A 22010-nucleotide genomic window follows, 5' to 3' on the forward strand; every position below is an offset into this window, starting at 1 on the left:
ATGGTGTCATTGATGGTGTCCTGGACTTGCAGGGCAAGTACTTCCAAATACCTGTCCTGCAGTCCATCAGAAATTACCTGCAGTTAAAGGACAGCGAGGTTTACTTTCAATTTATCCTGTCTCACTTCTTCCTAACCTTGGCCCTTCAGGTGTTCAAGAATGCAATGTCAGTGGTCATGGCCCATCTTCAAAGATTGGAGTACATGTATTTCTATACCCCGAAGATTTACTGCTAAAGACCGGATCACTACATTCTGTCGCGGACCACCTCCGGATGACGTTGACATTGTTAGGCTTCACCATCAGTGAGCCGAAGTCCTGTCTGACCCTCCTCCCACCCCCCCAGCTGCCAACACGCAGACTTTCATAAATGATGACAATTCTGAAAACAGTGGTGTTCAATTCCTTTGTCTTCGCCGCAGCAAGTCTGAGACATTCAGGATATGATCCAGATATTTCAGAATCGTTCATGCATCTCTTTGGGGGTGGATCTCAGTCTTGGCCATTGGGCCTCATGCATCCTCCTCCTCCACAATGTCAGGTGTCATATTAGCCTTAAAATGGAAGCTCACATTCCAATAGGCTCAGCATTAGCGCTGCGTCTCCCACTACATTGAGGATTAAAGGAAAACCGTTGAAGATCTGCTTTTGTGGCTGTTCCGATGCTGATCTGAACAGAACCTGCCACTGTCCCTTCTTTACCCAGAGCTCACAGTTGTGACAGACGTGTTGCTGCTGGATTGGGTGGGAGGGTCACCTAAAGGAGGTAGAAATCAGAGATCTCCAGAGAAGGGTTATCTCATACCAGTCTTTTGGATCTTAGTGTTATTAGTCTGAATCTAAAATCCTTTCTTGCATCCTTCAAAGGGAAGCTGCTGCAAACCCTCCCAAAGCTACGTTTAGGAAAGTGCCCTTTTTAGGCATGGTCACCCCCACTTTTTGTCTGGTAATTGATGCAATTTTGACAGAAGTGCACTGGGTTCCTAGTATCCAGGTCCCCAGTGCCAGATCTCTTTCCCTAAATCTGTACCATTGTTCCCCCAATTGGCAATACCGTTAGCACCCCTGTAAGTCACTTGTAAATGGTAGCCCAGGTACCTAGAGCATTGGTGCTAAAGCGGGTTCCTAACGGCTGTAGTATATAGTGTGCCACCCCTCACCACCCTCATGCAACGTGCCATTTCAGGCGGCATGACATGGGTCCGAGAAAAGTGAAGACACAGCATGGCACACCTTCTATGTGCTATGCCTGGAAACATTGGATGCAATATATAGGAGTCACTCCTACAGCAGGCCATACAGTACTAAGACAGGGTGCATTATATTACATGTGAGGACATATCTGCATGAGCAGATATACTGTCCATGTCGATTTTTGGACAGTTCCACTGAACAGGGAAACCCTCTTGAGTATATATACTGGGCCCTGGTGATTATGAGTTCCCCAGCTATGTGATGGCTTCACTAAAACCAAATATGTTTGTGTCAAACATTTCCTATTAATAAGCCCAGAGGATACCTTTGAAGTGCCCCCTGAAACCCTACCATCCTCAAGTGTGCTGGTCTACTGGTGTAGACCAACCTGCTACCGCAGATAGGTTTCTGATGTCCTGTTGGTGAGAGCCCACCAGTGCTTAATTTGTAAAAAAAAAAAAAACATTAGGTGCCAGGGCCCTTGTCAGGAGGCCACGCAGCTCCTGCTGTAGCTGCCAGTGACAGCACCAAGACACTACTCCTCATCACACTCTTTAAAGTGTGTCAATTCCAGGCCCCCATAACTATAAAAATGGCTTGGAAGTTAGGTATTAGTCATTTCTATTGTGTATTGAAGTAATAAACAGCTGTTGTGTTCATCTCTAAATTCGTCTAACAGCGCCACTGTGTGGCACACTGTCATAAGTGCTGGTGTTGACAATTAAGTGCTGGTGCCAAGTACCTGGAACCACCCGCTCAAATTAAGCACTGGAGCCCACGCTATCCTAGGGCAGAAACAATGCCTGCTCTGGCGGAGGCGTTGTTACCTCCAAGCAGGATGGCTAAAAATCAGCAAATCAAAGCAGGAGGCTTCAAAGGCCTCTGCCGCTTTTCAAATGCGAGCCCGGCCTCCCACAAACAGGGGAAATACCCCCTCCCCCCCACCTGCCCAAGGGCCATTTGGCACCTGGGCAGGTGGGAAAATGAGTTAGTCAGAAGGTGTGTTCACTGTCAGGTCAGTTCCATCCGTAAGGTGGGCTACCTGATATGAACATGAAAACTACAATTCCATCATATTGGTTTTTGGTGAAATTAGGTTCACTAGGGCATTGTTATGCTCACTTCCCACAGGGAGTGGTCGTTTAGGGGGTGTAGTCACCCTCAAGGTGGGTAGCCCATTGACTACTACCAATCACTCCCTTTAATGCAACTAAATTAAGCAGTTAGGTGGCACCCCTGATGCCAGGAACTCAGATTTGACACACCCAGAAGAAAAGGACAAAGAAGAGCTGTGAAAACAAGAAATTAAGACTTGCTGTGGGCTTTTTGGTTCCAAATCCTGCCTGCTTGCACCCGTCTTGACAGTTGTGTAGAAACGGACTCGTCGTGCAACTGAGCCTCAGCCAAGAACCCCGGTAAACTGCCAGCCCTTCACAAATTGCCAGCAATCTCTGATGGAGTAGAGGAGCTACTCCCCTGCAGTTGCAGACACCAAAACAGCAGAGTACCATGCTGCTGCTCCTCGGTCGCACCGCTGCAGAAGCCACCCGGGAGAAGGTCACCGTGCTCCAGAAGGTCAGATCCGTCTCCCCACCAAGTGAGAAAATTCCAGGATCAATCGGAGCCACACAGTTCCGATACACAGGTTACCCGACTCCTTGCAGCATCCAATGCCTGTTTGAGTCCAATCCGCGAGTGGCCCAGCTGTCTTGATTTTTGCACTCTCAACTGGCAAGACTGACCACCGCAATGGCCTGCGACACACCAGCCCAGCTGACCAAAGCCCTCTGTACCTGAGCGCCGGTGCCTGTGCGTTCAAGAACTGACTGTGTTGTCTTGCTCCTACGGCCCTTGTTAACCGAGCCCCATATTGGGGGCTCCCGGGCTTGTGCCCTGGTCCCCCTCTGCAGCCTCTTTTTAGGTGCCCACCCCCCTCTCTCCTTCAGTGTAGCGCGTAAGAATACCAACCCGACCAGCACCTCTGCACCTCGATGTCCCAAGGCAGATACACTCTTAACTACTGGTAGGTACTTTGAATCTTTCCCCTTTGCCACCTTAAATCCTGAAAGGGACCCCCAGAAACCTGCTGCAAGTACCTGTATGCTTTAATTTATTTTTCTCCCATAGGAAAGCATTACACGTAAAGACGCATTTAAGTGAACATTTTACTGAACTGTGAAATTCAATATTTTAAAAAGTACTTACTTGCATACGAAGTTCTTAATATCAAAATGTTTATAGAAATTAGTTATTTTTCTAAATTGTTCTCGGATTTATTCTTTGAGTGTGTAATTTTTTGCCTCTGTGAGTACAACAAATGCTTAGCACTATCCTCTGATAATCCTAAACTGATTGCCCACACTACCAAAAAAGACAGCATTTAGTGTTATAAGTTTTTGGTAGGAGGCTGGGTTTCTGTTGCAGTAACCCCCCACTTTTTGCCAGACTACTGATGCTGTTTGACTCTATGTGCCCTGGGTCCCTGCCAATCAGGTTCCCAGGGCCTGTGTTCTTTCCCAAAATTGTACCTTGTACCTCCAATTGCCACCTCTCTGGCCACATGGCAGTCTCTTTGTAAAGATACCATGGGTACCAAGGGCACTGTGGCCAGGGGCGGCCTCTAAGGGCTGTAGCACTTATTGTGACACCTTTAGGGGCCCTGTGTGTGTGTGTGTGTGTGTATATGTATATATATACATATATATATATCTCTGCTCCGAAAGACCCCCCCCCCCCCAACCAGGGAAGGAAGCGGCCGCACTCGCGTGGTCCGTAATGAAGATTGAATTTATTATTGCACAAACAGGACGCGCTTCGACGAACGTGCCTTTTTTCCCCCTGTATCAACCTGATTACAGAGGTTGCCGCCATTTAAAGCATTCAAAAAACAATCACACATTTTTTTCTCGTGAATTCATAAACACAAAAAACGGATAAATTCATCAATGTTACTTTGGCGGCCATTTTAGAGTGGTTTCATATGCAGTTAAGAAAGCAACCACATCACTGCATATTAATTTACAATCCATTACCATTTTATAACCATTATGAAATTATTTCAATTCGAAAATAAATGAATGTTTAACTCTAAGGCCACAGTTCAAAGTCCTACGCATATAGATTATGCAATGAACAACAAAATTGAGCCCTGTATGGGCAATACCGCTTTACCGATGGTGTGTCTAATTAATGCAAATAGATGAAAAAATTATTGCAATGTAAACATAATATATGAAACATTCATGAATCTGTCAATGACCATCCTTAATGTCCACTCAATGCAGAAAACATTGTTACTACAAGTAGAAAAAGCACAACCCAATGGATCACAGGAATCATGATATTATTATCCAAGGTGTATTGAAAGTTCTTCAGAATTAAGACCAAAGGGAATGATGGTATGCAAATCATTAATATACCTCGATTAAAGTCTGTGCAGTTTTTGCAGTCTATCTCCACCCCGTTCACTCACTGGGACATGGTCAATACAATAAAATTTCAGCAGTGAGCGGTCGCTATTGTGAGTTTCAGGAAAGTGTCTCGCCACCGGATAAGTGGGGTCCTTATTCTCAATAGCTTGTGCGTGCTCTAAAATTCTCTTTTTGGCAAGATGTTTGGTGCTGCCAACATAGATTTTTATGCAAGGGCATACTAGACAATAAACACAGAAAGGTGCAGTACAAGTCAAAAAATTCTTTATCTTCTTCATGACCTTTCTGCCTGGCAGCTGAAATGTTTGAACCTTTGTCCTGTTCTTGCATGCTTTGCATTTAGAGCAGGGAAAAGAATCCTGTCCTAGCATTCAGCCTAGGGACAAAAGGAACTGGTTGATAATGACTCATCACTAGATGGTCTTTCAGTGATCTACTGCGTCTAAAAGTTATCTGTGGTTGTTCTGGTAACTCCTTACCAGTCACCAGATCTGCCTAAAGTATATGCCAGTTCCGATAGAGTATCTTTCTTAGTCCTTCAGCCTCACCAGAGAAAGTGGTGATAAATCTGCTCGATTTTACATCACATTCTATGGGTTGTCTGCGTTCTTTCAAAAGGCTACTGCGTGGAATTTTCTTTACTTTTTCAAAAGTCTGACTTAGTAACCCGCTCTTGTATCCTCTGACCTTTAAACGGTCAATAGCATCTATTGCTGCTTGTTCAAAATCTGTATCATTTGAACAATTTCTCTTAAGGCGAAGTAGTTCACCATAGGGGATGCTATTCTTCAAAGACTTCTGAGGGCTACTGTTTACCTCAAGGGTCGAGTTACCCGCTGTGTATTTTCTAAACAGCTTGGTACAAAGTCTACCATCATGAATAAATACTTGCAGGTCTAAAAAGGATACCGTAGTCTGACTCATCTGTCCACTGAAGTGGAGGTTAAGAAAATTCTTGTTAAGTTGATCAATATGTGCCTCTGCCTGTGACTTTGGGCCCTTCCATAGGATAAATGGATCATCTATGTACCTATGCCTCGATACAGTGCAGTTCACATATTCATTAAAAGGTTCCGCTCAGGCAACCTGCTTCTCCCATCAGCCCACGAACAAGTTCGCGTAGCTGGGGGCGAAGTAGGTGCCCATTGCGGTCCCCCTTACTTGCCGGTAATGTTGCTTATCAAAGAGGAAGATATTATTATGAAGAACACGTTCTTGAAATTCTAACAACATTTCTTTGTGCTCAGAATGTTCAAGAGATCTTCCCTTAAGAAAATACCGGACTGTCTGCATACCCTTTTGATGATCAATAACAATATATAGACTAGTTATGTCTAGTGTAATCATCCTCATGTCAGGTTCCCATGGTATGTCCATAATATTTTTGATGAAGTGAGTGGAATCTTGGGTGTAAGAAGGCAAGGTTCTGACAAAGTCTGCAAGGAAACAATCAATGTATTGAGACCTAGTCAGTTAAGCAGTCAATTGAGGAGACGATCGGTCTGCCAGGTGGTCGTTTGGTGTCCTTATGTATTTTTGGTAAATGGTAAAATATAGATGTTACAGGATAAGGGCAAGCAAGAAATTTGTGCTCCTTGTCATTAATCATGCCTCTTTCTGCCCTTTTCATAAGCAATTTGTGATATTGATCAATACTTCTGATGTAATCATCTCTACTCATTTTTCATAACAATTACCATCCGACAGTTGACGCATCGCCTCCTGCGTGTGATATTCTCTTGTCATCAAGACTACGTTGCCGCCCTTGCCAGAGGGTTTAAATATTATCTGGTGATTGTTCTGTAACTCTTTTAAAGCTTTTTGTTTTCCTCTAGTTAGATTGTATTGTGGGTTAGGCGCTGCAGTTGTTCTCATTCTCAAGAGATCTTGATTTACTGCCTCTTCAAATACATCAATAGCGTCCTAAGCTGATACTGGTATGAAAGTCGATTTGGGTTTGAAATTCGTTGGTGCTGATCTTTGTTTGAGGCCAAATCTCATGACTTCCATCACATTAGATTGAGGGTCTTGGGATTCCATTGGTACTTGACTGGAAATGAGTTGCATTGCTCTGAGGTCAGTACCAGTCAAGGTAGAGAGTTCAGTATGAGCACTAGATATTACTACGGGGGTGGTCGATTTTCACCTCTTAATTTGAAGATTTTTGCAGTTTCAATTTGCGGGAGAAAATATACAAATCAATGCGAGTTTGGGTATATTCCAATTTCTTAGAGAGGCAGAAGGTCATTCCTTTTTTCAACACACTTTCTTGATCTTTTGATAGCTTGTGTTGTGTCAAATTAATGATGGAGAGATCTGCAGATCGTTTTATTTTTTCAGGCTTCTCTGGGTGCGTGTTTGAGTGGCCATTCCTAATTGTCGTCCTGTATCTGCCGCCCCTTCTTGTCTTCCTGTTGCTCAGCTTTGTCGACTTTGTTGGGCCTGTGGTCTGCCTCTCCCCCCTCGTTGTCAAGAATTGCGCATTAGTTGAAACTCTTCTAAAAAACATCCTCTGCCACTCAAGGGATATACAGTTGTATCAGTGGTTTCCTCCCCCGATTCCTCTGTGTCTGTACTCACAGCTGACTCCGATGTTTCCTTAGACTGTGTATTCTTTGACCCTACTCCTCTCAGGGCTCTTCGTGGAGCATCAAATTTGCCTGCAAAGGTAAGGATTCTACCTTGTTCGTAGTCATTTGCGTCGCGATTGAATTTTGTATGTTTTCTTAATTTGATATTTTCTTGGTATGCAATCAAACGAGTTTTAATTTTTTCACGAAGATCAGCTTTATCTGCTATTTCGGTATTTGCATCAATTAGGACCTCTATCTCCGCTATTTCCTTCAGGCATTTCTCCCTATCGCTTCAGGCAAACTTTGAGAATATATAAATATGTGTATATATACACACACACATATATATGTATATGTGTGTGTATGTATATATATGGTGCTGGGAGTTTGTTATTATGAACTCCACAGCACCATAATGGCTTTACTGAAAACTGGGAAGTTTGGTATTAAACTTCTCGCACATTAAACCCACACTGATGCCAGTGTGGGATTTAATGAAAAATGCCTTCAGAGGGCATCTTAGAGATGCCCCCTGAATAATGACCAGCCTCTAGTGGGTTCCCTGACTGATACACACCAGCCTGCCACAACAAGACTGGTGTCTGGACCTCTGGGGCTGGAGCCTTCGCTCCCTAAGCCCAGAAACAAAAACTTTCCTGGGCGAAGGTGGTCACACCTCCCCCAGGCCAGGAAGAGCTGTCTGTGCCAGGAGAGCTTCAAAGGCCTTGCCGCCTTTGTAACGTGACCTCCAGCCTCTCCTGATATCAGGAGCAGGCCCCTTTCCTCTGTCCCCTACTTTTCTTCGGCAGGACGGGTAGGAAAAAGTAGCACAGCCCAGAAGGTGTGCCCACCTCTTCCAACTCCACCCCTCAGGATTGCGAGGTGAAGCACACTCTTCAGTGCCCGCCATCTTGCGGATTGCAGGCACTCTCCAATCAGGGTTAGGGTTTGTGCCCACCTTCCCACGTGGGGTGAGCAGGTCAGTTGGCTACTGACCTCGAGACCCCTTAAACGCCCCTAAATACAGTATTTAATGGGCAGCCCTGAACCAAGAAGACAGATTCCCGCAACCCAAGAAGAAGGACAAAAGAAGAAGCCCAGCAGAGAACTGACTTGGCCCCAGCCCTACCGGCCCATCTGCAGTATCCAGAGATCCTGCACCAAAATTTGCCTTGTCCTGCAGCCAGCGAACTCAAAAACCCCTAGGAGGACTGACTGCATTAAACAAAGACCAGATCTCCTGTGAACATCAGCTCTGTTAAAAACCAAAAACTCCAAAGAAATATTCTGAGCCTGCTGAGGACAAAGAAACCTGACGCCTGGAACCACCTCTGCACCCTATGCCTACGGCCCGAATCCGGGTGGCCCACTGGTCCCAGCAAAGTCCCCCAGCGCTTCCGAGTCCACTGTGGATTGACGCCTCCAGGACACTCCCCAATGTCGCCTGCAGCATCTGTATTGAGGACCCCCCCCCCCCCAAACCATGAGTGGCCCGATAAGGTGAAATCTGACCACAAAAGACACCCCGGCATCTAGCCGTCCTGCGCCCTGGAGAAGAGATCCTGAGGTGCACCTACATCCCCGAGCCCTCCAACTTACCTGTTGGTTCCTCCTGGAAGTCTTCCTGGACCGAGCCTGCAGCCAACATTCAAAAATGGCAACTCCCATTGAAAACAGTACACCCAACGCCATAATAGCACCCTGCATCTAGCCGCCGCTGCGGTTGAACCTTGTGTGCTAACGCGGATCCCCCTTTGCCCTGAACCTATCTCCAGGAGCTTTGCTCCCACAACCATGTGGCCTGCTCATGAGCAGCCACCAACCGCAGGCCCTCTATCCCCCATTGGATAACATTGGGCCTCAGCACTGGAGGAACCCTGGTTCTAACCCCATAATACCAACTACCACAAACAAGTACTTACCTGTTAACTGATAACCACAGTGTTCGAGGCATATGGGCTGCAGATGGTACATTATGAATAGATCGCCATCTGGTGTTGGGCTCGGATGATTGCACTTTGTTTTTCTCTTGGAGAGTCTTTTGTCTCTTGGTGACTCCTCCCTTGGTTGGTAGTGCGCATGGGCATCGGCTCCATCCTTAGATTGTTTTTTTCCGCCATCGGGTTCGGATGAAGATCGAGACGCTCCAGATCAACTTCAGAAGAAAGTGATTTTCGGCGCGTATTCCCTTTCCAATTCGACGGTATTGTTATTCGAACGCGTTCATTTCCATTCCGACGCGTTACAAATTCAAAATAGAAGAGAAAAACTTGGATCTACGTCGAAGAACAGGAGGCCTTTCTCGACGCAGTCAAGCCCGGAGTCCATGGAAAGGACTCCATTCAAAAAATGTCCAATGTGTGGTGCTAAGTTCCCACACAAGGACCTACACGAGGTGTGCAACCTCTGTCTATCGCCTGAACACGAATCCAGGGACTGCGAAGCCTGCGCAGCATTCTCCTCCAAGCTAACGATTAGAAATCGTCGAGCTCGAAGACACGAGGTTTCCAGAATGCAGGCGGAAGCGATCCCGGAGCTGTTCGGAGACGAACAAATCGAGGAAGAAGAGGACCAGTCGGGGTCGGAAGGGGACCAGTCGGAGGTTGAAGAACTCTTCGAGCAACAAACCGTGAGTGACGACGTCCCCTTACCGAAAAACCGACCCCGCGCGGTAACGACCCCGCCCTCGGGCCCGGTCAAACCGCTGAAAAAAGTTTCCGACGCCCCGCCCTCGGGCCCGGCAACGAAACCGAAACTGAAACCGAAACACTCGGACTCCCACCATGTCGGATCCGAGAAAAGGGCGACATCGACTTCGGCACCGAGGCTACATACAAAGGAGAGCTCGGTATCGAAACATTCCATGTCGAAACATAAATATGACTTATCGCCCAAGAGACACTCGATACCAAGAAAGTCGGAATCGAGCAAACATTCGGTGTCGAAAACAACAAGATCTGACGATCGAAAACAAAAGCACCTCTCGGAACCAGGACCCTCGGTACCGATTCAGGAGCAACAGACAGATCCCAAACAAAAGATCTTGTTTGTTGATCCACAAACTGGGAAAGTGGTCACGAAGAAGAGAAAGAGTGAACAGTCAGAAGATAAACCTCTTCCTTCAAAAAAGAGAACAATGGGGACGAATATAACTCCTCCTGCTTCTCCTCGTCCTAGAGTAACACCCTCTTCTCCTATTCCTCACAATAGGCCAAATATTCCTACACCTTCCACACCAAGACCAGCTACACCTCAGTCAGATGTAGACCGTGATCTAGGGGAGGGAGAACCTCAAGGGGATGACGAAACTATCCCAGATGAGGAGGATCCATGGGAAAATTATGATGTAGGGTCAGATGAGGACAACGACCCAGAGCAATATCCCTCAAAGCCTTCACCACCTGATGATAACACAGGTTTTGTGCAGCTCATTAATAGGGCAGCAAAATATCACAAACTAGATATGCATACAGAACCTCAAATAGAGGATTTCTTGTTAGAGACTCTACCTAATGCACAGAGAACATCAGGTACTCTTCCTATGTTGAAGGGTCTTCTTACTCACACAGAGGAAATATTCGAAAACCCAGTGAGAGCCAGGGTGTTAAACCCAAGAATCGATAAAAAATACAAAGCGGCTCCAAAGGACCCAATATTTATTAGAGGGCATGTACCTCTAGACTCGCTGGTGGTCTCAAACGCTCGTAAAAGAGCAAACTCATTATCTACAGGAGAGGCTCCTCCACCAGATAAAGAGTCGAAGTTAATAGATGCATCAGGCAAAAGAGTAGCATCACAGGCAGCGAATAGCTGGCGTATAGCCAATACACAAGCACTACTCGCACGTTACGACAGGGCACATTACGATGAGTAAGAAAAACTTCTCACACATCTCCCAAAAGAACATCAGAAGAAGGCAGACCAATTAATACAGGAAGGTAAAATAATAACCAATACTTCCATTAAGTGTGCATTAGACGCAGCAGACACTGCAGCAAGGTCGATTAACACTAGTGTCATGCTAAGAAGGCACGCATGGCTTAGAATCTCAGGATTCAAACAAGAAGTACAAACAGCCCTACTGAACAAACCATTTGATCAGAAGACATTGTTTGGTTCAAGCACAGACGAGACATTAGAAAAAATGAAGAAAGATACGGAAACGGCTAAGTCAATGGGAGCATTGCAACAGCCAACACACAGAGGTTACTTTCGTAGATCCACCTATAGAGGGGGCTCAAAGAACACAGGAACGAATCAGCAATCCACATCTTTCACACCAACATCACCCAGAGGTAATTCAAGAGGCAGTTACAGAGGTAACAACAATAAGGGAAGAGGCCGCGGAAATAATAACAACCGCAACGCCTCAACACCAAAACAGTGACTTCATAGAACTCCCCCCAGACCACATAACACCGGTCGGGGGACGTCTATCACAGTTCCTACCTGTCTGGGAAAACATCACGTCAGACAAGTGGGTGAGACAAATTATCCAACATGGTTATTGCCTAGAACTCACAGCTACCCCACCAAACATCCCCCCCAAACAGCGTCCATTGAGTCAAGATCATCTGACATTGTTAAGAGAAGAAGTGCTAGCACTTCTACAAAAGCATGCAATAGAGAAGGTCCCAAAAGATCAACAAGGAACAGGAGTATACTCTCTATACTTCCTGATCCCCAAAAAGGACGGGTCCCTAAGACCAATATTAGACCTCAGACCTCTCAATGCTTACATAAATTCGGAGCACTTCCACATGGTCACGCTCCAACAAGTACTCCCTTTACTGAAGAAAGGGGACTTTCTTTCTACACTGGATCTAAAAGACGCTTACTTTCATATCCCAATTCACAAAGCCCACAGAAAATACCTAAGGTTTGTGTTAGAAGGACAACACTATCAGTTCAAAGTCCTTCCGTTCGGTGTCACAACAGCACCGAGAGTTTTCACAAAATGCCTAGCTGTGGTGGCAGCACACCTAAGAAGACAACAAATACATGTCTTCCCATACTTGGACGATTGGCTAATAAAGGCCAAGTCAAAGGAAGAATGTCTTCACAACACACAGAAGACAATTCAATTGCTGCACCACCTAGGGTTCACGGTGAACTACAAAAAATCACACCTGCAACCAAACCAGATTCAGCAATACCTGGGGGCTACAGTAGACACAGAAAAGGCAATAGCATACCCCAACCCAATCAGAGTACAGACAATGGTCGGGTTAATACAAAGATTTCAACCACAACACTCACTACCAGCACGAGTGTTTATGCAACTATTAGGCATGATGTCCTCCTGCATACTGCTAATACCACATGCCAGACTACAAATGCGCCCACTACAAGAGTGTCTAGCGACACAGTGGAATCAGGCTCAAGGTCAGATTACAGATCTGGTGTTGGTAAACGACCGGACGTATCGCTCTCTGAAGTGGTGGAACACAGAAAACATTTCCAAGGGACGGTCGTTCCTAGAGCCAATTCCACAAGTGATAATAACAGCGGACGCATCGCTCTCCGGATGGGGAGCGCATATGGACAGATACACAGTACAGGGGAAGTGGAGTGTGCAGCAAAAGAAACTGCACATCAACTACCGAGAACTATTAGCAATATTTCTAGCACTAAAAGCTTTCCAAATGCAAATAACAGGCAAAGCAGTCCTGATCAGAACAGACAACATGACTGCAATGTATTATATTCAAAAACAGGGGGGGACACACTCTCTCCAACTGTCCAGACTAGCACAGGACATATGGAGATGGGCCATTCCTCAAAAGATCTACCTGTTAGCGGAACACCTACCAGGAGTTCAAAATCAAATAGCAGACATCCTAAGCAGACAGTCAGAACAAGTACACGAATGGGAGCTGCACGACCAAATACTACAGCCATTCTTCCAAAGATGGGGGCAACCAGAGATAGATCTGTTTGCCAATCATCAGAACGCAAAATGCAAAGAATTCGCATCCAGGTACCCACACCAAAGGTCCCAGGGCAATGCACTGTGGATAAATTGGTCCAACAGATTTGCTTACGCGTTCCCTCCTCTACCACTAATTCCATTACTGGTTCGGAAACTGCAGCAACACTCAATGACAATGATACTAGTGGCACCCACGTGGGCAAGACAGCCGTGGTTCACCACGCTGCTACAACTCTCACAAGTACCACATCAAAAGCTAAGGTTATTACCCATGCATCTTACACAGAACCATGGAGAAATAATGCACCCAGATCCCAAACAACTGAACCTAGCGATCTGGCTCCTGAGGTCATAGAGTTTGGGTATTTAGATTTACCACCAGAATGCATGGAAATCATTAAACAAGCAAGACGTCCTACCACCAGAGCATGCTATGCAGCAAAATGGAAGAGGTTTGCTATACACTGTAACAGTAAGCACATCAACCCTCTGCACGCATCCACTAAACAAATCATTTGCTATTTATTACACTTACAGCAATGTAACCTAGCATATACCTCTATCAGAGTTCATCTCGCAGCCATAGCGGCGTACCTACAAAACAGTCAACATCTGTCACTGTTTAAAGTACCAGCAATTAAAGCTTTCATGGAAGGACTCAAAAGAGTCATTCCACCAAGAAGACCACCTTCCCCAGTCTGGAATCTCAACATAGTGCTTACCAGACTAATGGGGCCACCATTTGAACCTATGCATAGGTGTGAAATACAATTCCTCACATGGAAGGTAGCCTTCCTCATAGCTATCACGTCACTCAGAAGAGTAAGTGAACTGCAGGCTTTTACGATTCAAGAACCATTTATGCAGCTACATCAAAATAAAGTGGTTCTTAGAACAAACCCAAAATTCTTACCGAAGGTTATTTCAGCATTCCACATCAATCAGTCAGTGGAATTACCGGTTTTCTTTCCAAAACCACAAACAGTAGCTGAAAGAGCCTTACATACACTGGATGTTAGAAGGGCCATATTGTACTATATAGAAAGAACACAAACTTTCAGAAAGACAAAACAGCTATTTGTTGCGTTTTCTCCCACACATAAAGGCAATCCCATCTCCAAAGCGGGCATTGCCAGATGGATTGTAAAATGCATTCAAATATGCTACTTAAAGGCAAAGAGAACATTAACTGTTCCTCCTAGAGCTCACTCTACACGTAAACTAGGAGCATCTATGGCATTTCTGGGAAACATTCCACTAGATGACATATGCAAAGCGGCTACCTGGGTTACACCGCACACCTTCACAAAACACTATTGTGTAGATGTGCACACAACACAACAAGCTAGAGTGGGACAAGCAGTATTAAAAACATTGTTTCAGACAGTTGCAACAGACACGGGCGACCACCGCTTGGGAGAGAACTGCTGTATAGTCTATTCATAATGTACCATCTGCAGCCCATATGCCTCGAACGGAATATGCTACTTACCAGTATGCATCTGTTCTTGGCATAGAGGGCTGCAGAGTGGTACATGCCCTCCCAGCCTCCCCGGAAACCTGTGTCTGTTCCAACATTATCTTATTTAGATACACTTACATGGGCACTCTTATCTGTATTCTACTATACTACTCCATCTAACCCTACTATGGCAAAACAATCTAAGGATGGAGCCGATGCCCATGCGCACTACCAACCAAAGGAGGAGTCACCAAGATACAAAAGACTCTCCAAGAGAAAAACAAAGTGCAATCATCCGAGCCCAACACCAGATGGCGATCTATTCATAATGTACCACTCTGCAGCCCTCTATGCCAAGAACAGATGCATACTGGTAAATAGCATATTCCTTCCTCCATAGGAAAACATTGACTGTTTTTCCTTGAAAATTGGTGTGGCGTTCGCTTTGTATGAGAACTTGAAAAACTGCCAATAACTAAAAACTGCTCTACCTACCTTTTCTCTAGGACATGTCCCAGTGTGATATCTAGGCATATCAAACTGAGTAGAAAAAGTAATCCATAAAGTAATCTTACAATAATTTCAACTGTATTCAAAGTATTAACAAACCTGTAAAGAAGTTATTTTCATTCAGCTTGTGTGTATTGTTCAACCTGCCTTGAAAAGTACCCTTTACAATCATCTGTACCAGGCTTGCTTGGTCCTAGGAAATACATTTAACAAAATAATAGTTTTTATGCAAGCAAATTGGTCTGAGGTCAGTCTTTGAGTGTGTGACACCATTTGCTGATTGATTGTGTACAGCAAATGCTTAACACTACCCTCCGATAAAGCCTTACTTCTCACCCACACTATCACAAATAGAGAGTAAGGTGCCATCTACTTTTACCTCTGCCTACCTTTGGGGTTCCACTGTACTCTGTGCATATTAGACCTCATTTTGGTATAGTATAAACAGAGTCCGCTTCCTACATTTTTGCCTCTGTAAACCAGTAAGGGTCTCCCGGACTCTGTACACAGTGTACCTATTTTTGGTGCACTATAGAAAGAGCCAGTTTCCTACACTTCCTCCATGTGCTATTACAACAAGCAGGGTGAGGTGGTGACATGCTTCCTGTGGCAGGAGGCTACACCTCTGGAGGTGGCTAAAACAGAATATCTTCCTGTTTGCCAACCAACTGGCAGGGTCCCTAAACGCCTTAGCGGATGGACTGTGCTGATGTCGTCTGGATGGCCACGAGTGGGGTCTCCGTTCCGGGGTGGTGTGGGGAATATTTGAAGAATGGGGGAGCCCTGGCTAGTTCTGTTTACAACTGCTGGGAACACGCAGTGTTGTTAGGTTTCCGCACTGGAGTTTCATTCAAGGCATTGGTTAGGAAGCTCAATCTGGCTGGAATGGAGCAAGGGACCCCATGCATGCTTTTCCACTGATACCTCTCCTGCCTCTAGTTCTGAAGATGATCAGGAAAGACTGGACCATGTCATCTTGATAGCCGTGGACTTCACCAGCACAGTGTGCTACACAGTGCTTCTTAGCCTTATCATTTGTATTCTCAACAGTTTTCCTCTTCATGAGGACCTCCTGACTCAGAAGCTGGACAAGGTCCTCTGTCTAAAACTTCACAGCTTACACCTCTGTGTGTGTAGATTAACGGCGGTATTTGAAGGTGTATGAATTGCTGACCAGGTGGAGGACATTATCCTTCTCACAAAGTCAATCTATGCTTGGACAAATGTGTTGCTTGATGGGGTGACCAAGATGGCGCCACCTTACTTTGACGTTCTTTTTTTTTTTTTTAATTCTCCTTTTAAACCGGAGAGCCCCTGCTATGGGCACAGTGAAAGATTACTTGTCGGCCCTTTTGACCGTTTCTTGTTTACTGGACCAACAATCCTTGTTTGAGTCTCCAGTTGTGATTAGTTTCATAAAATGTTTGACACATCTTTGTGATGTCACCGTGAGACCTTACCCTGGTCTTGGCATTCCTTATGCATACACCCTTTGATCCTATGGTAGCTGCTCCTCAATGCTCTTGACACTCAAGACGGTCTCCTTTTTATTATCACCATGTAATTGGCAATCCGTGTGAATGAGCTGCATATGCTGTCAGTATAACTACACTGCTGGGCAAGTTTATATTGAGATTATGGGTGGTTTCCCCCCCCCCTTCCTAGTTGGTCAGTCAGTCTCCTTGCGTGCATACTTCACTCTAAATCTGTCCTCGAAAGAGAAAGAGCAGTGCATCCCATTGATCCAAAGAGCGGTTAGATTTTTTGCATTGATTGGTTGAGTGGTCATCAGTTAAATGATCAGCTCTTTGTTTGCTTACCAGGTGAAAAGAATGTGCAGTGTGGGCAAAAGAGGACCCTGTCAATATAGACAGTCCTCAGCTTTAAAATCTTCTATGCACTGGTCAAGAAACAGTCCCCTGAGGGCCTGAGAGCCCACTCCACCAAAACCAAGGCTTCTATAACAGCAATGGCATGAGGCATGCCTGTCCATGATAGCTGCCAGACTGCCAAATGGGTGTTGATTAATACGCTCATAAATCACCACAGCCTTGACAGTGAAGTGTGATGAGTAAGTAACTTTTTCTTGCTTGGATCTGCAGGACTTTTTTGTTTGAGTTCTTTCCGCAGGCCGTCCCCTTTTGGGAGATAGTGCTACTGTATCTATTCAAAAGATGAGAAATCTGTAGTTTATGGCATCCATCAGAGGAACAGGTACCATACCTTTTTGTAATACTCTTTAGCAGTATCCGAAACAAAAGTATTTCCTAATGTAAGTAATTTGTCCTTTACGGAAAACATCTCTTTCCTAAACTTTTGTGGGCGGGTTTCCTAAGCTGGTGGATTATTGTCTGTTCTGTAAGCAACTAGAACTGGTTCCTTGACTCTCTGAGCCTCCTTAAATTTTAATGTATTCACACTTACTTAAATTAATGCATTGACACCATCTTACTATGGCTGTCCATAATGTGCTAGAAATTCACACTATTGAGTAAAGACCAGCCTTATGGTAAAGTTGCCACCACCATGCCACCCTTGATAACAGTAAGTCATAAGTTACTACCATAAGGCCAGGACCAACATCCAGCAGTTTGCATTAGGAGGCACTAGGGGCAAGTGGGATGAGCATGTGCGATTAAAAAAAAAAAAACTTTATTTTCAAAGCAGGTTACCGGATGCTACCACCTGCATAGCATCAAGGAAGTTCCTTTTATCCTTGATGATGTGGCAAATGTCCTTTTTGCAATACAGCTACAATAGATCTACTATTAGGATCCACTGTGTGGCGTCATCGACACACCACCTAAAACAGAGCGGCTAATGGATTTGGAGTTTATCCTGGCAGGTATGGAGGAAAGGACCAGGGCTGACCTCGGGCATGGGCGGGCTGGACTCTGGCCGGCAATATTCCCCCAAGTGGCGCAGCAGGGAGCTGCCTGACTTAATGTCAAACAGCTACTCCTCCATCCCATCTGGTCTTAATAGGGTCCCCTTCACTCCTCCCATCTTCCTTTCCTCACACCTCAACAAACTCCGCCCCAACGACAAACAGCAAATGTTCTTTCTGCCCAGGGCACTGTCCCAATCAGAACTTTTTAGGGTCTGCCCTGGAGGCGACCATCATGTCCTCCCATGCACTGACTTAAGCTTGGTTATACTCACCTTCAACGCTACCCCATTTTAAAGAGCACAAGGTAAGACTTGGACATCCTGCCTCTGTTCCTACAACTCAGTTGTACAACTTACGATTGAGTACTTACACTAAAGATCATTACCAATGTTGTCAATGAAAAAGCTGAAAAGTTATAGCTGCATGAAGGAGGAGGTATCACAACTCTTGGTGTAATTAGAATATGTTGTAATCTTAAATGTTGTATTCATTTATTGATCTATAAGTAAGACAAGTGCTAATCAAAAATAATTAAACACATTGTATTGATTTTGTTTATAGGCAGCTTATTGCCCATTTGAAGGTTTTCTCGAGATTTTCAAATCCTCGTTCACTGTTTTTGGAACCAAAGTTATATGAACTTTATACACAGGTAAGGCACTCAGTTAATATTCTTTGTCTATTGATATACTTTTTGTTAGGATGCCATATGTGAGTTCGCTTTACATAGACCGTCAAGGATTGGTTGATCTTTGTTAGTATAAATAAATGTGGAGTTTAACATCTTCATAATAGCTTCACGTTTCAGCCTTCCACTTTATTGAATGTGTCTCTTTTGAACCTTTATACATTTTAGGGCTTTCTGCTTGTGTCTTGTAGATTTCGTTTTTGCTCATATCCTCTTTCTTGCAGACCACTCGATTGGTTTGAGCTTCGTGATAACTGCGGGTCATGATGGAGTGAAATCTTTTTAAATTCAATATTAACATGTTTACTTTAATAGGACAGTCTAGATCGTATTATTTGTATGTATGAAGGTTTTTTAATTGGTACATGCTTTATTTTCTGATGACTTCCACTTGACAAATATCACCGATACCAATCCTTTTTACGGGTATCACGTGACAGCAGTCCTTTGTGTGTAATTAGTATATCACAAAAGCTTTCAAACATTTTATGAAAACCCCCCTTAATTGAGAGTAAATATCGAACACAATTTTTGTCAGGGCCTCCAAAGTGAGGTGATGCAGAACTTTATAGTGAATGCTTACTACTACTGTCCTAGCTATATGTACAGAGTCCACCATGGGTCTGTTTGTATGCAGTAGGTTTCCATCTTGTTTGAGTCTAGGGAGACCAACAGTTAATGTGCAAGAGACATTTGTCAGGCACCGAAGATGGATACCGACCATCGTACAGATCAATACATTATTTAGAACAAGACCAGTCCAGCTTTTTCGTTGTTGTAATGCGGTATAATTTATACAGTACTTTAAAGTCTTTGATGCTAGTTATTCATTGGATACCGTGCATTCATTGGAATCCGTTGATTTGGATGGCACTATTGGAAGGTGCTTTTGAAGGAGGAGATTGACTCACAGACAGGATGGTGTGACTCTTATCAATGTTTTTACATTTGACTCGAAATGATTGATTTGTTTGACACTCAACACATTATACTTTTACTGAGCCAGAAGACTTTGTCATGAGGAGATCCTTACACTCATAAGGGGTCGAAACGTCGACTTATATCTTCCTTGGTTCTCTGGTTATTTATAATCCACATTGTGCGATGTTGAATGCACATTTATGTTAGAACAACTTGGCGAAGAACCAGAGAGCATTGATGCTGTCTTTACACATTCACCTGAGCCATAGTAAACTGGCCTTTACATGGACAAATATGTCATTAGAAAAAGAAGAAATGATTTCCGTTTCACTCAAATTACCAGTGCTAAAAGCTCTACTACCGAAAATTTCAGAGTGATCTGCAATCACTCAAATTCTACTTGTGGTATCTAGGCATCAAAAGTGCTCTCCAATTTTTCTGAGTGGTTGATAAAATTGATCTAATCAAAGTTTTCTTCTGCTCTATTGCTGGCTCCACTTCGTGGGGCAGATTGTTTCTTTCTTTCTTTTGGGGTTTGAATTATTTTCTCCCTCTCTCTGTTGTCCACACGCAGGACAGATTTTAGAGCATTAAATAGGCACAGCTGTCTGTTCTCGCCCCACTTCGATATTTCAGTTTTTCCTCCACACCATCACACCTGTACTTTCTGAGCTGTGTATTTTTTCTTTAGCTCCAGCTTTAGTTCCCAGTACTCGTAAAAGGTATAGTGTGACCGCTGCTCAATAAACCAAATTCCAACCCCACCTTTGTGCTAGTTATCAGTCCATTTCCCTCTTGTCCATTCCCCCCCCCCCCGCCCCCCCCCCCCCCAACTCTTGATAATGTTGTTAATGCAGAACTCTCTTTTCAAGAGAAAAGTCCTTTCGATCTTGCAAATGTTCTGGTGGCAATACTATGTCACCTTCGTCTCACTCTGGATTTTGGAGGCAGTGCGACCCTCTTCCTTCTGGATCTCTCTGCCACCTTCAAACCTCTGTCCCACTATCCTCAAACTTCTTTTTCAGAGGCTGTGGTTTTCTCCATTTGTCCCAAACTTTCACCTATAGAAGTTAGATTGTACTAACTGATTATTATTCCAAGTGGCCAAAGGTTAGGCATTCAAGCAGTTCTTCAGATGCTGATACTGCTATTGAATTAGAAGGAAGTGCGATTTGTAGTGGAAGTGTTCCTTAAGAGTTATTTGTAAACAGTGTACTACTATTGTCATTTGGGAGAAACCAAGAGTAACGCTTCAGATGGTGGCATTTTGCTGTCCTGAACAGAGTGGTCATGTTGAGTGTTTGAACCACAGTGTGAACAAAGTATTTCTACTTGCCATCAAATCCATCTTATGTTGCTTTCATTCTTTGCAATACGTTTTATTTTTCAAAGATTAGGTTTCTATTTGGTAACTAGGAAGTCAGATGTTTTAATTATTGCTTGTCCGGCTATCAGCAACCAAACATTGTCTTTGTGGGTGTCTAAAAGGAAATCACAGACGATCGGGCTTGAACAAAGTGAGTGAAACTGTTGAAAAAGAGGAGAATTCCCAGGAGAAGATATGAAAGTTTATGCATCAGAGAAGGGGTGTTCCTATTTCCAAGAGCAATACTAATAGAAACCCTGTTATAATTGATCTCTGGGTTCTTATTAAGTATCCTATTCATGTAATTGGTGTTTTGAGCAATGCAGTGAGACTGGAAGATGCAAGATTCTGGGATTTGGGAAGAGTTGTTCTATATTTCTAGACCAAGTTTATAGTCAAGGTAACTTAAAGACTGAGAATACTGTTTTCTTGGATCTTGTTAGGAAACTAATGATGCAAGTTCAGGGGTTGGCAATGGTACTGGACTTGATAGTAGTCCAGTGCATAGATTTGCTATTGATCAGAATGATTCTGAAAGTTTGTGTTTTTTGTTAGCATCAGTTCTTTGCTTTTGTGTGCATGCTTTTTTATTGTGTTATGTATTGGCGGTATGGTGTACCTGGGTGTTTTGGCTGATATAGGGAGCAATAGCTTTTTGGTTGTTTATTTTGAAAGGGCCTCTTGTCCTCCTTTTGTGCATGGAAGGAGGCGTTGGTGTGTGAAATGGGGTGCTTATGTGGATGAAGTGGGATGATAAACAAACAAGATGATGGACGGAATGTTCCACAATGGCAAAACATTCACCCCCAGTCACAGATCTGGGTTTAATCCATCGTTATTTTGCTCACCAAGCCACCCCAGTTCAGACATGGCCATATGCAAAACAGTCTTGACCCTGTGCCTCATGGGAACAGTCCAGCCCAAACTGCGAAGCCATGTCTTCCCTGGACCGGAATCAAGCAGCCTAGGACCGGTTTTTGGCTATCAACCGTCTGCAGCCAGGAAGTAGGATGTTGACCTTTATGTCTGTTTAAATTCAGACA

At 44.2% G+C, this 22010-nt stretch overlaps 1 protein-coding gene across 1 annotated transcript in view; it reads left to right on the forward strand.

The window, feature by feature from the left end:
* Positions 1-22010, forward strand: part of UTP20 (UTP20 small subunit processome component) — a 1022377-nt gene that overhangs the window by 310697 nt on the left and 689670 nt on the right. Inside the window, exon 23 of the mRNA XM_086919130.1 lies at positions 18554-18644. Within this exon, the coding sequence (XP_086775256.1) occupies positions 18554-18644 (91 nt within the window). The remainder of the gene's footprint in view (positions 1-18553; positions 18645-22010) is intronic.

The sequence above is a fragment of the Lissotriton vulgaris genome, chromosome 1_1 (assembly GCF_964263255.1).
Source record: "Lissotriton vulgaris chromosome 1_1, aLisVul1.2, whole genome shotgun sequence".
NCBI lineage: Eukaryota > Metazoa > Chordata > Amphibia > Caudata > Salamandridae > Lissotriton > Lissotriton vulgaris.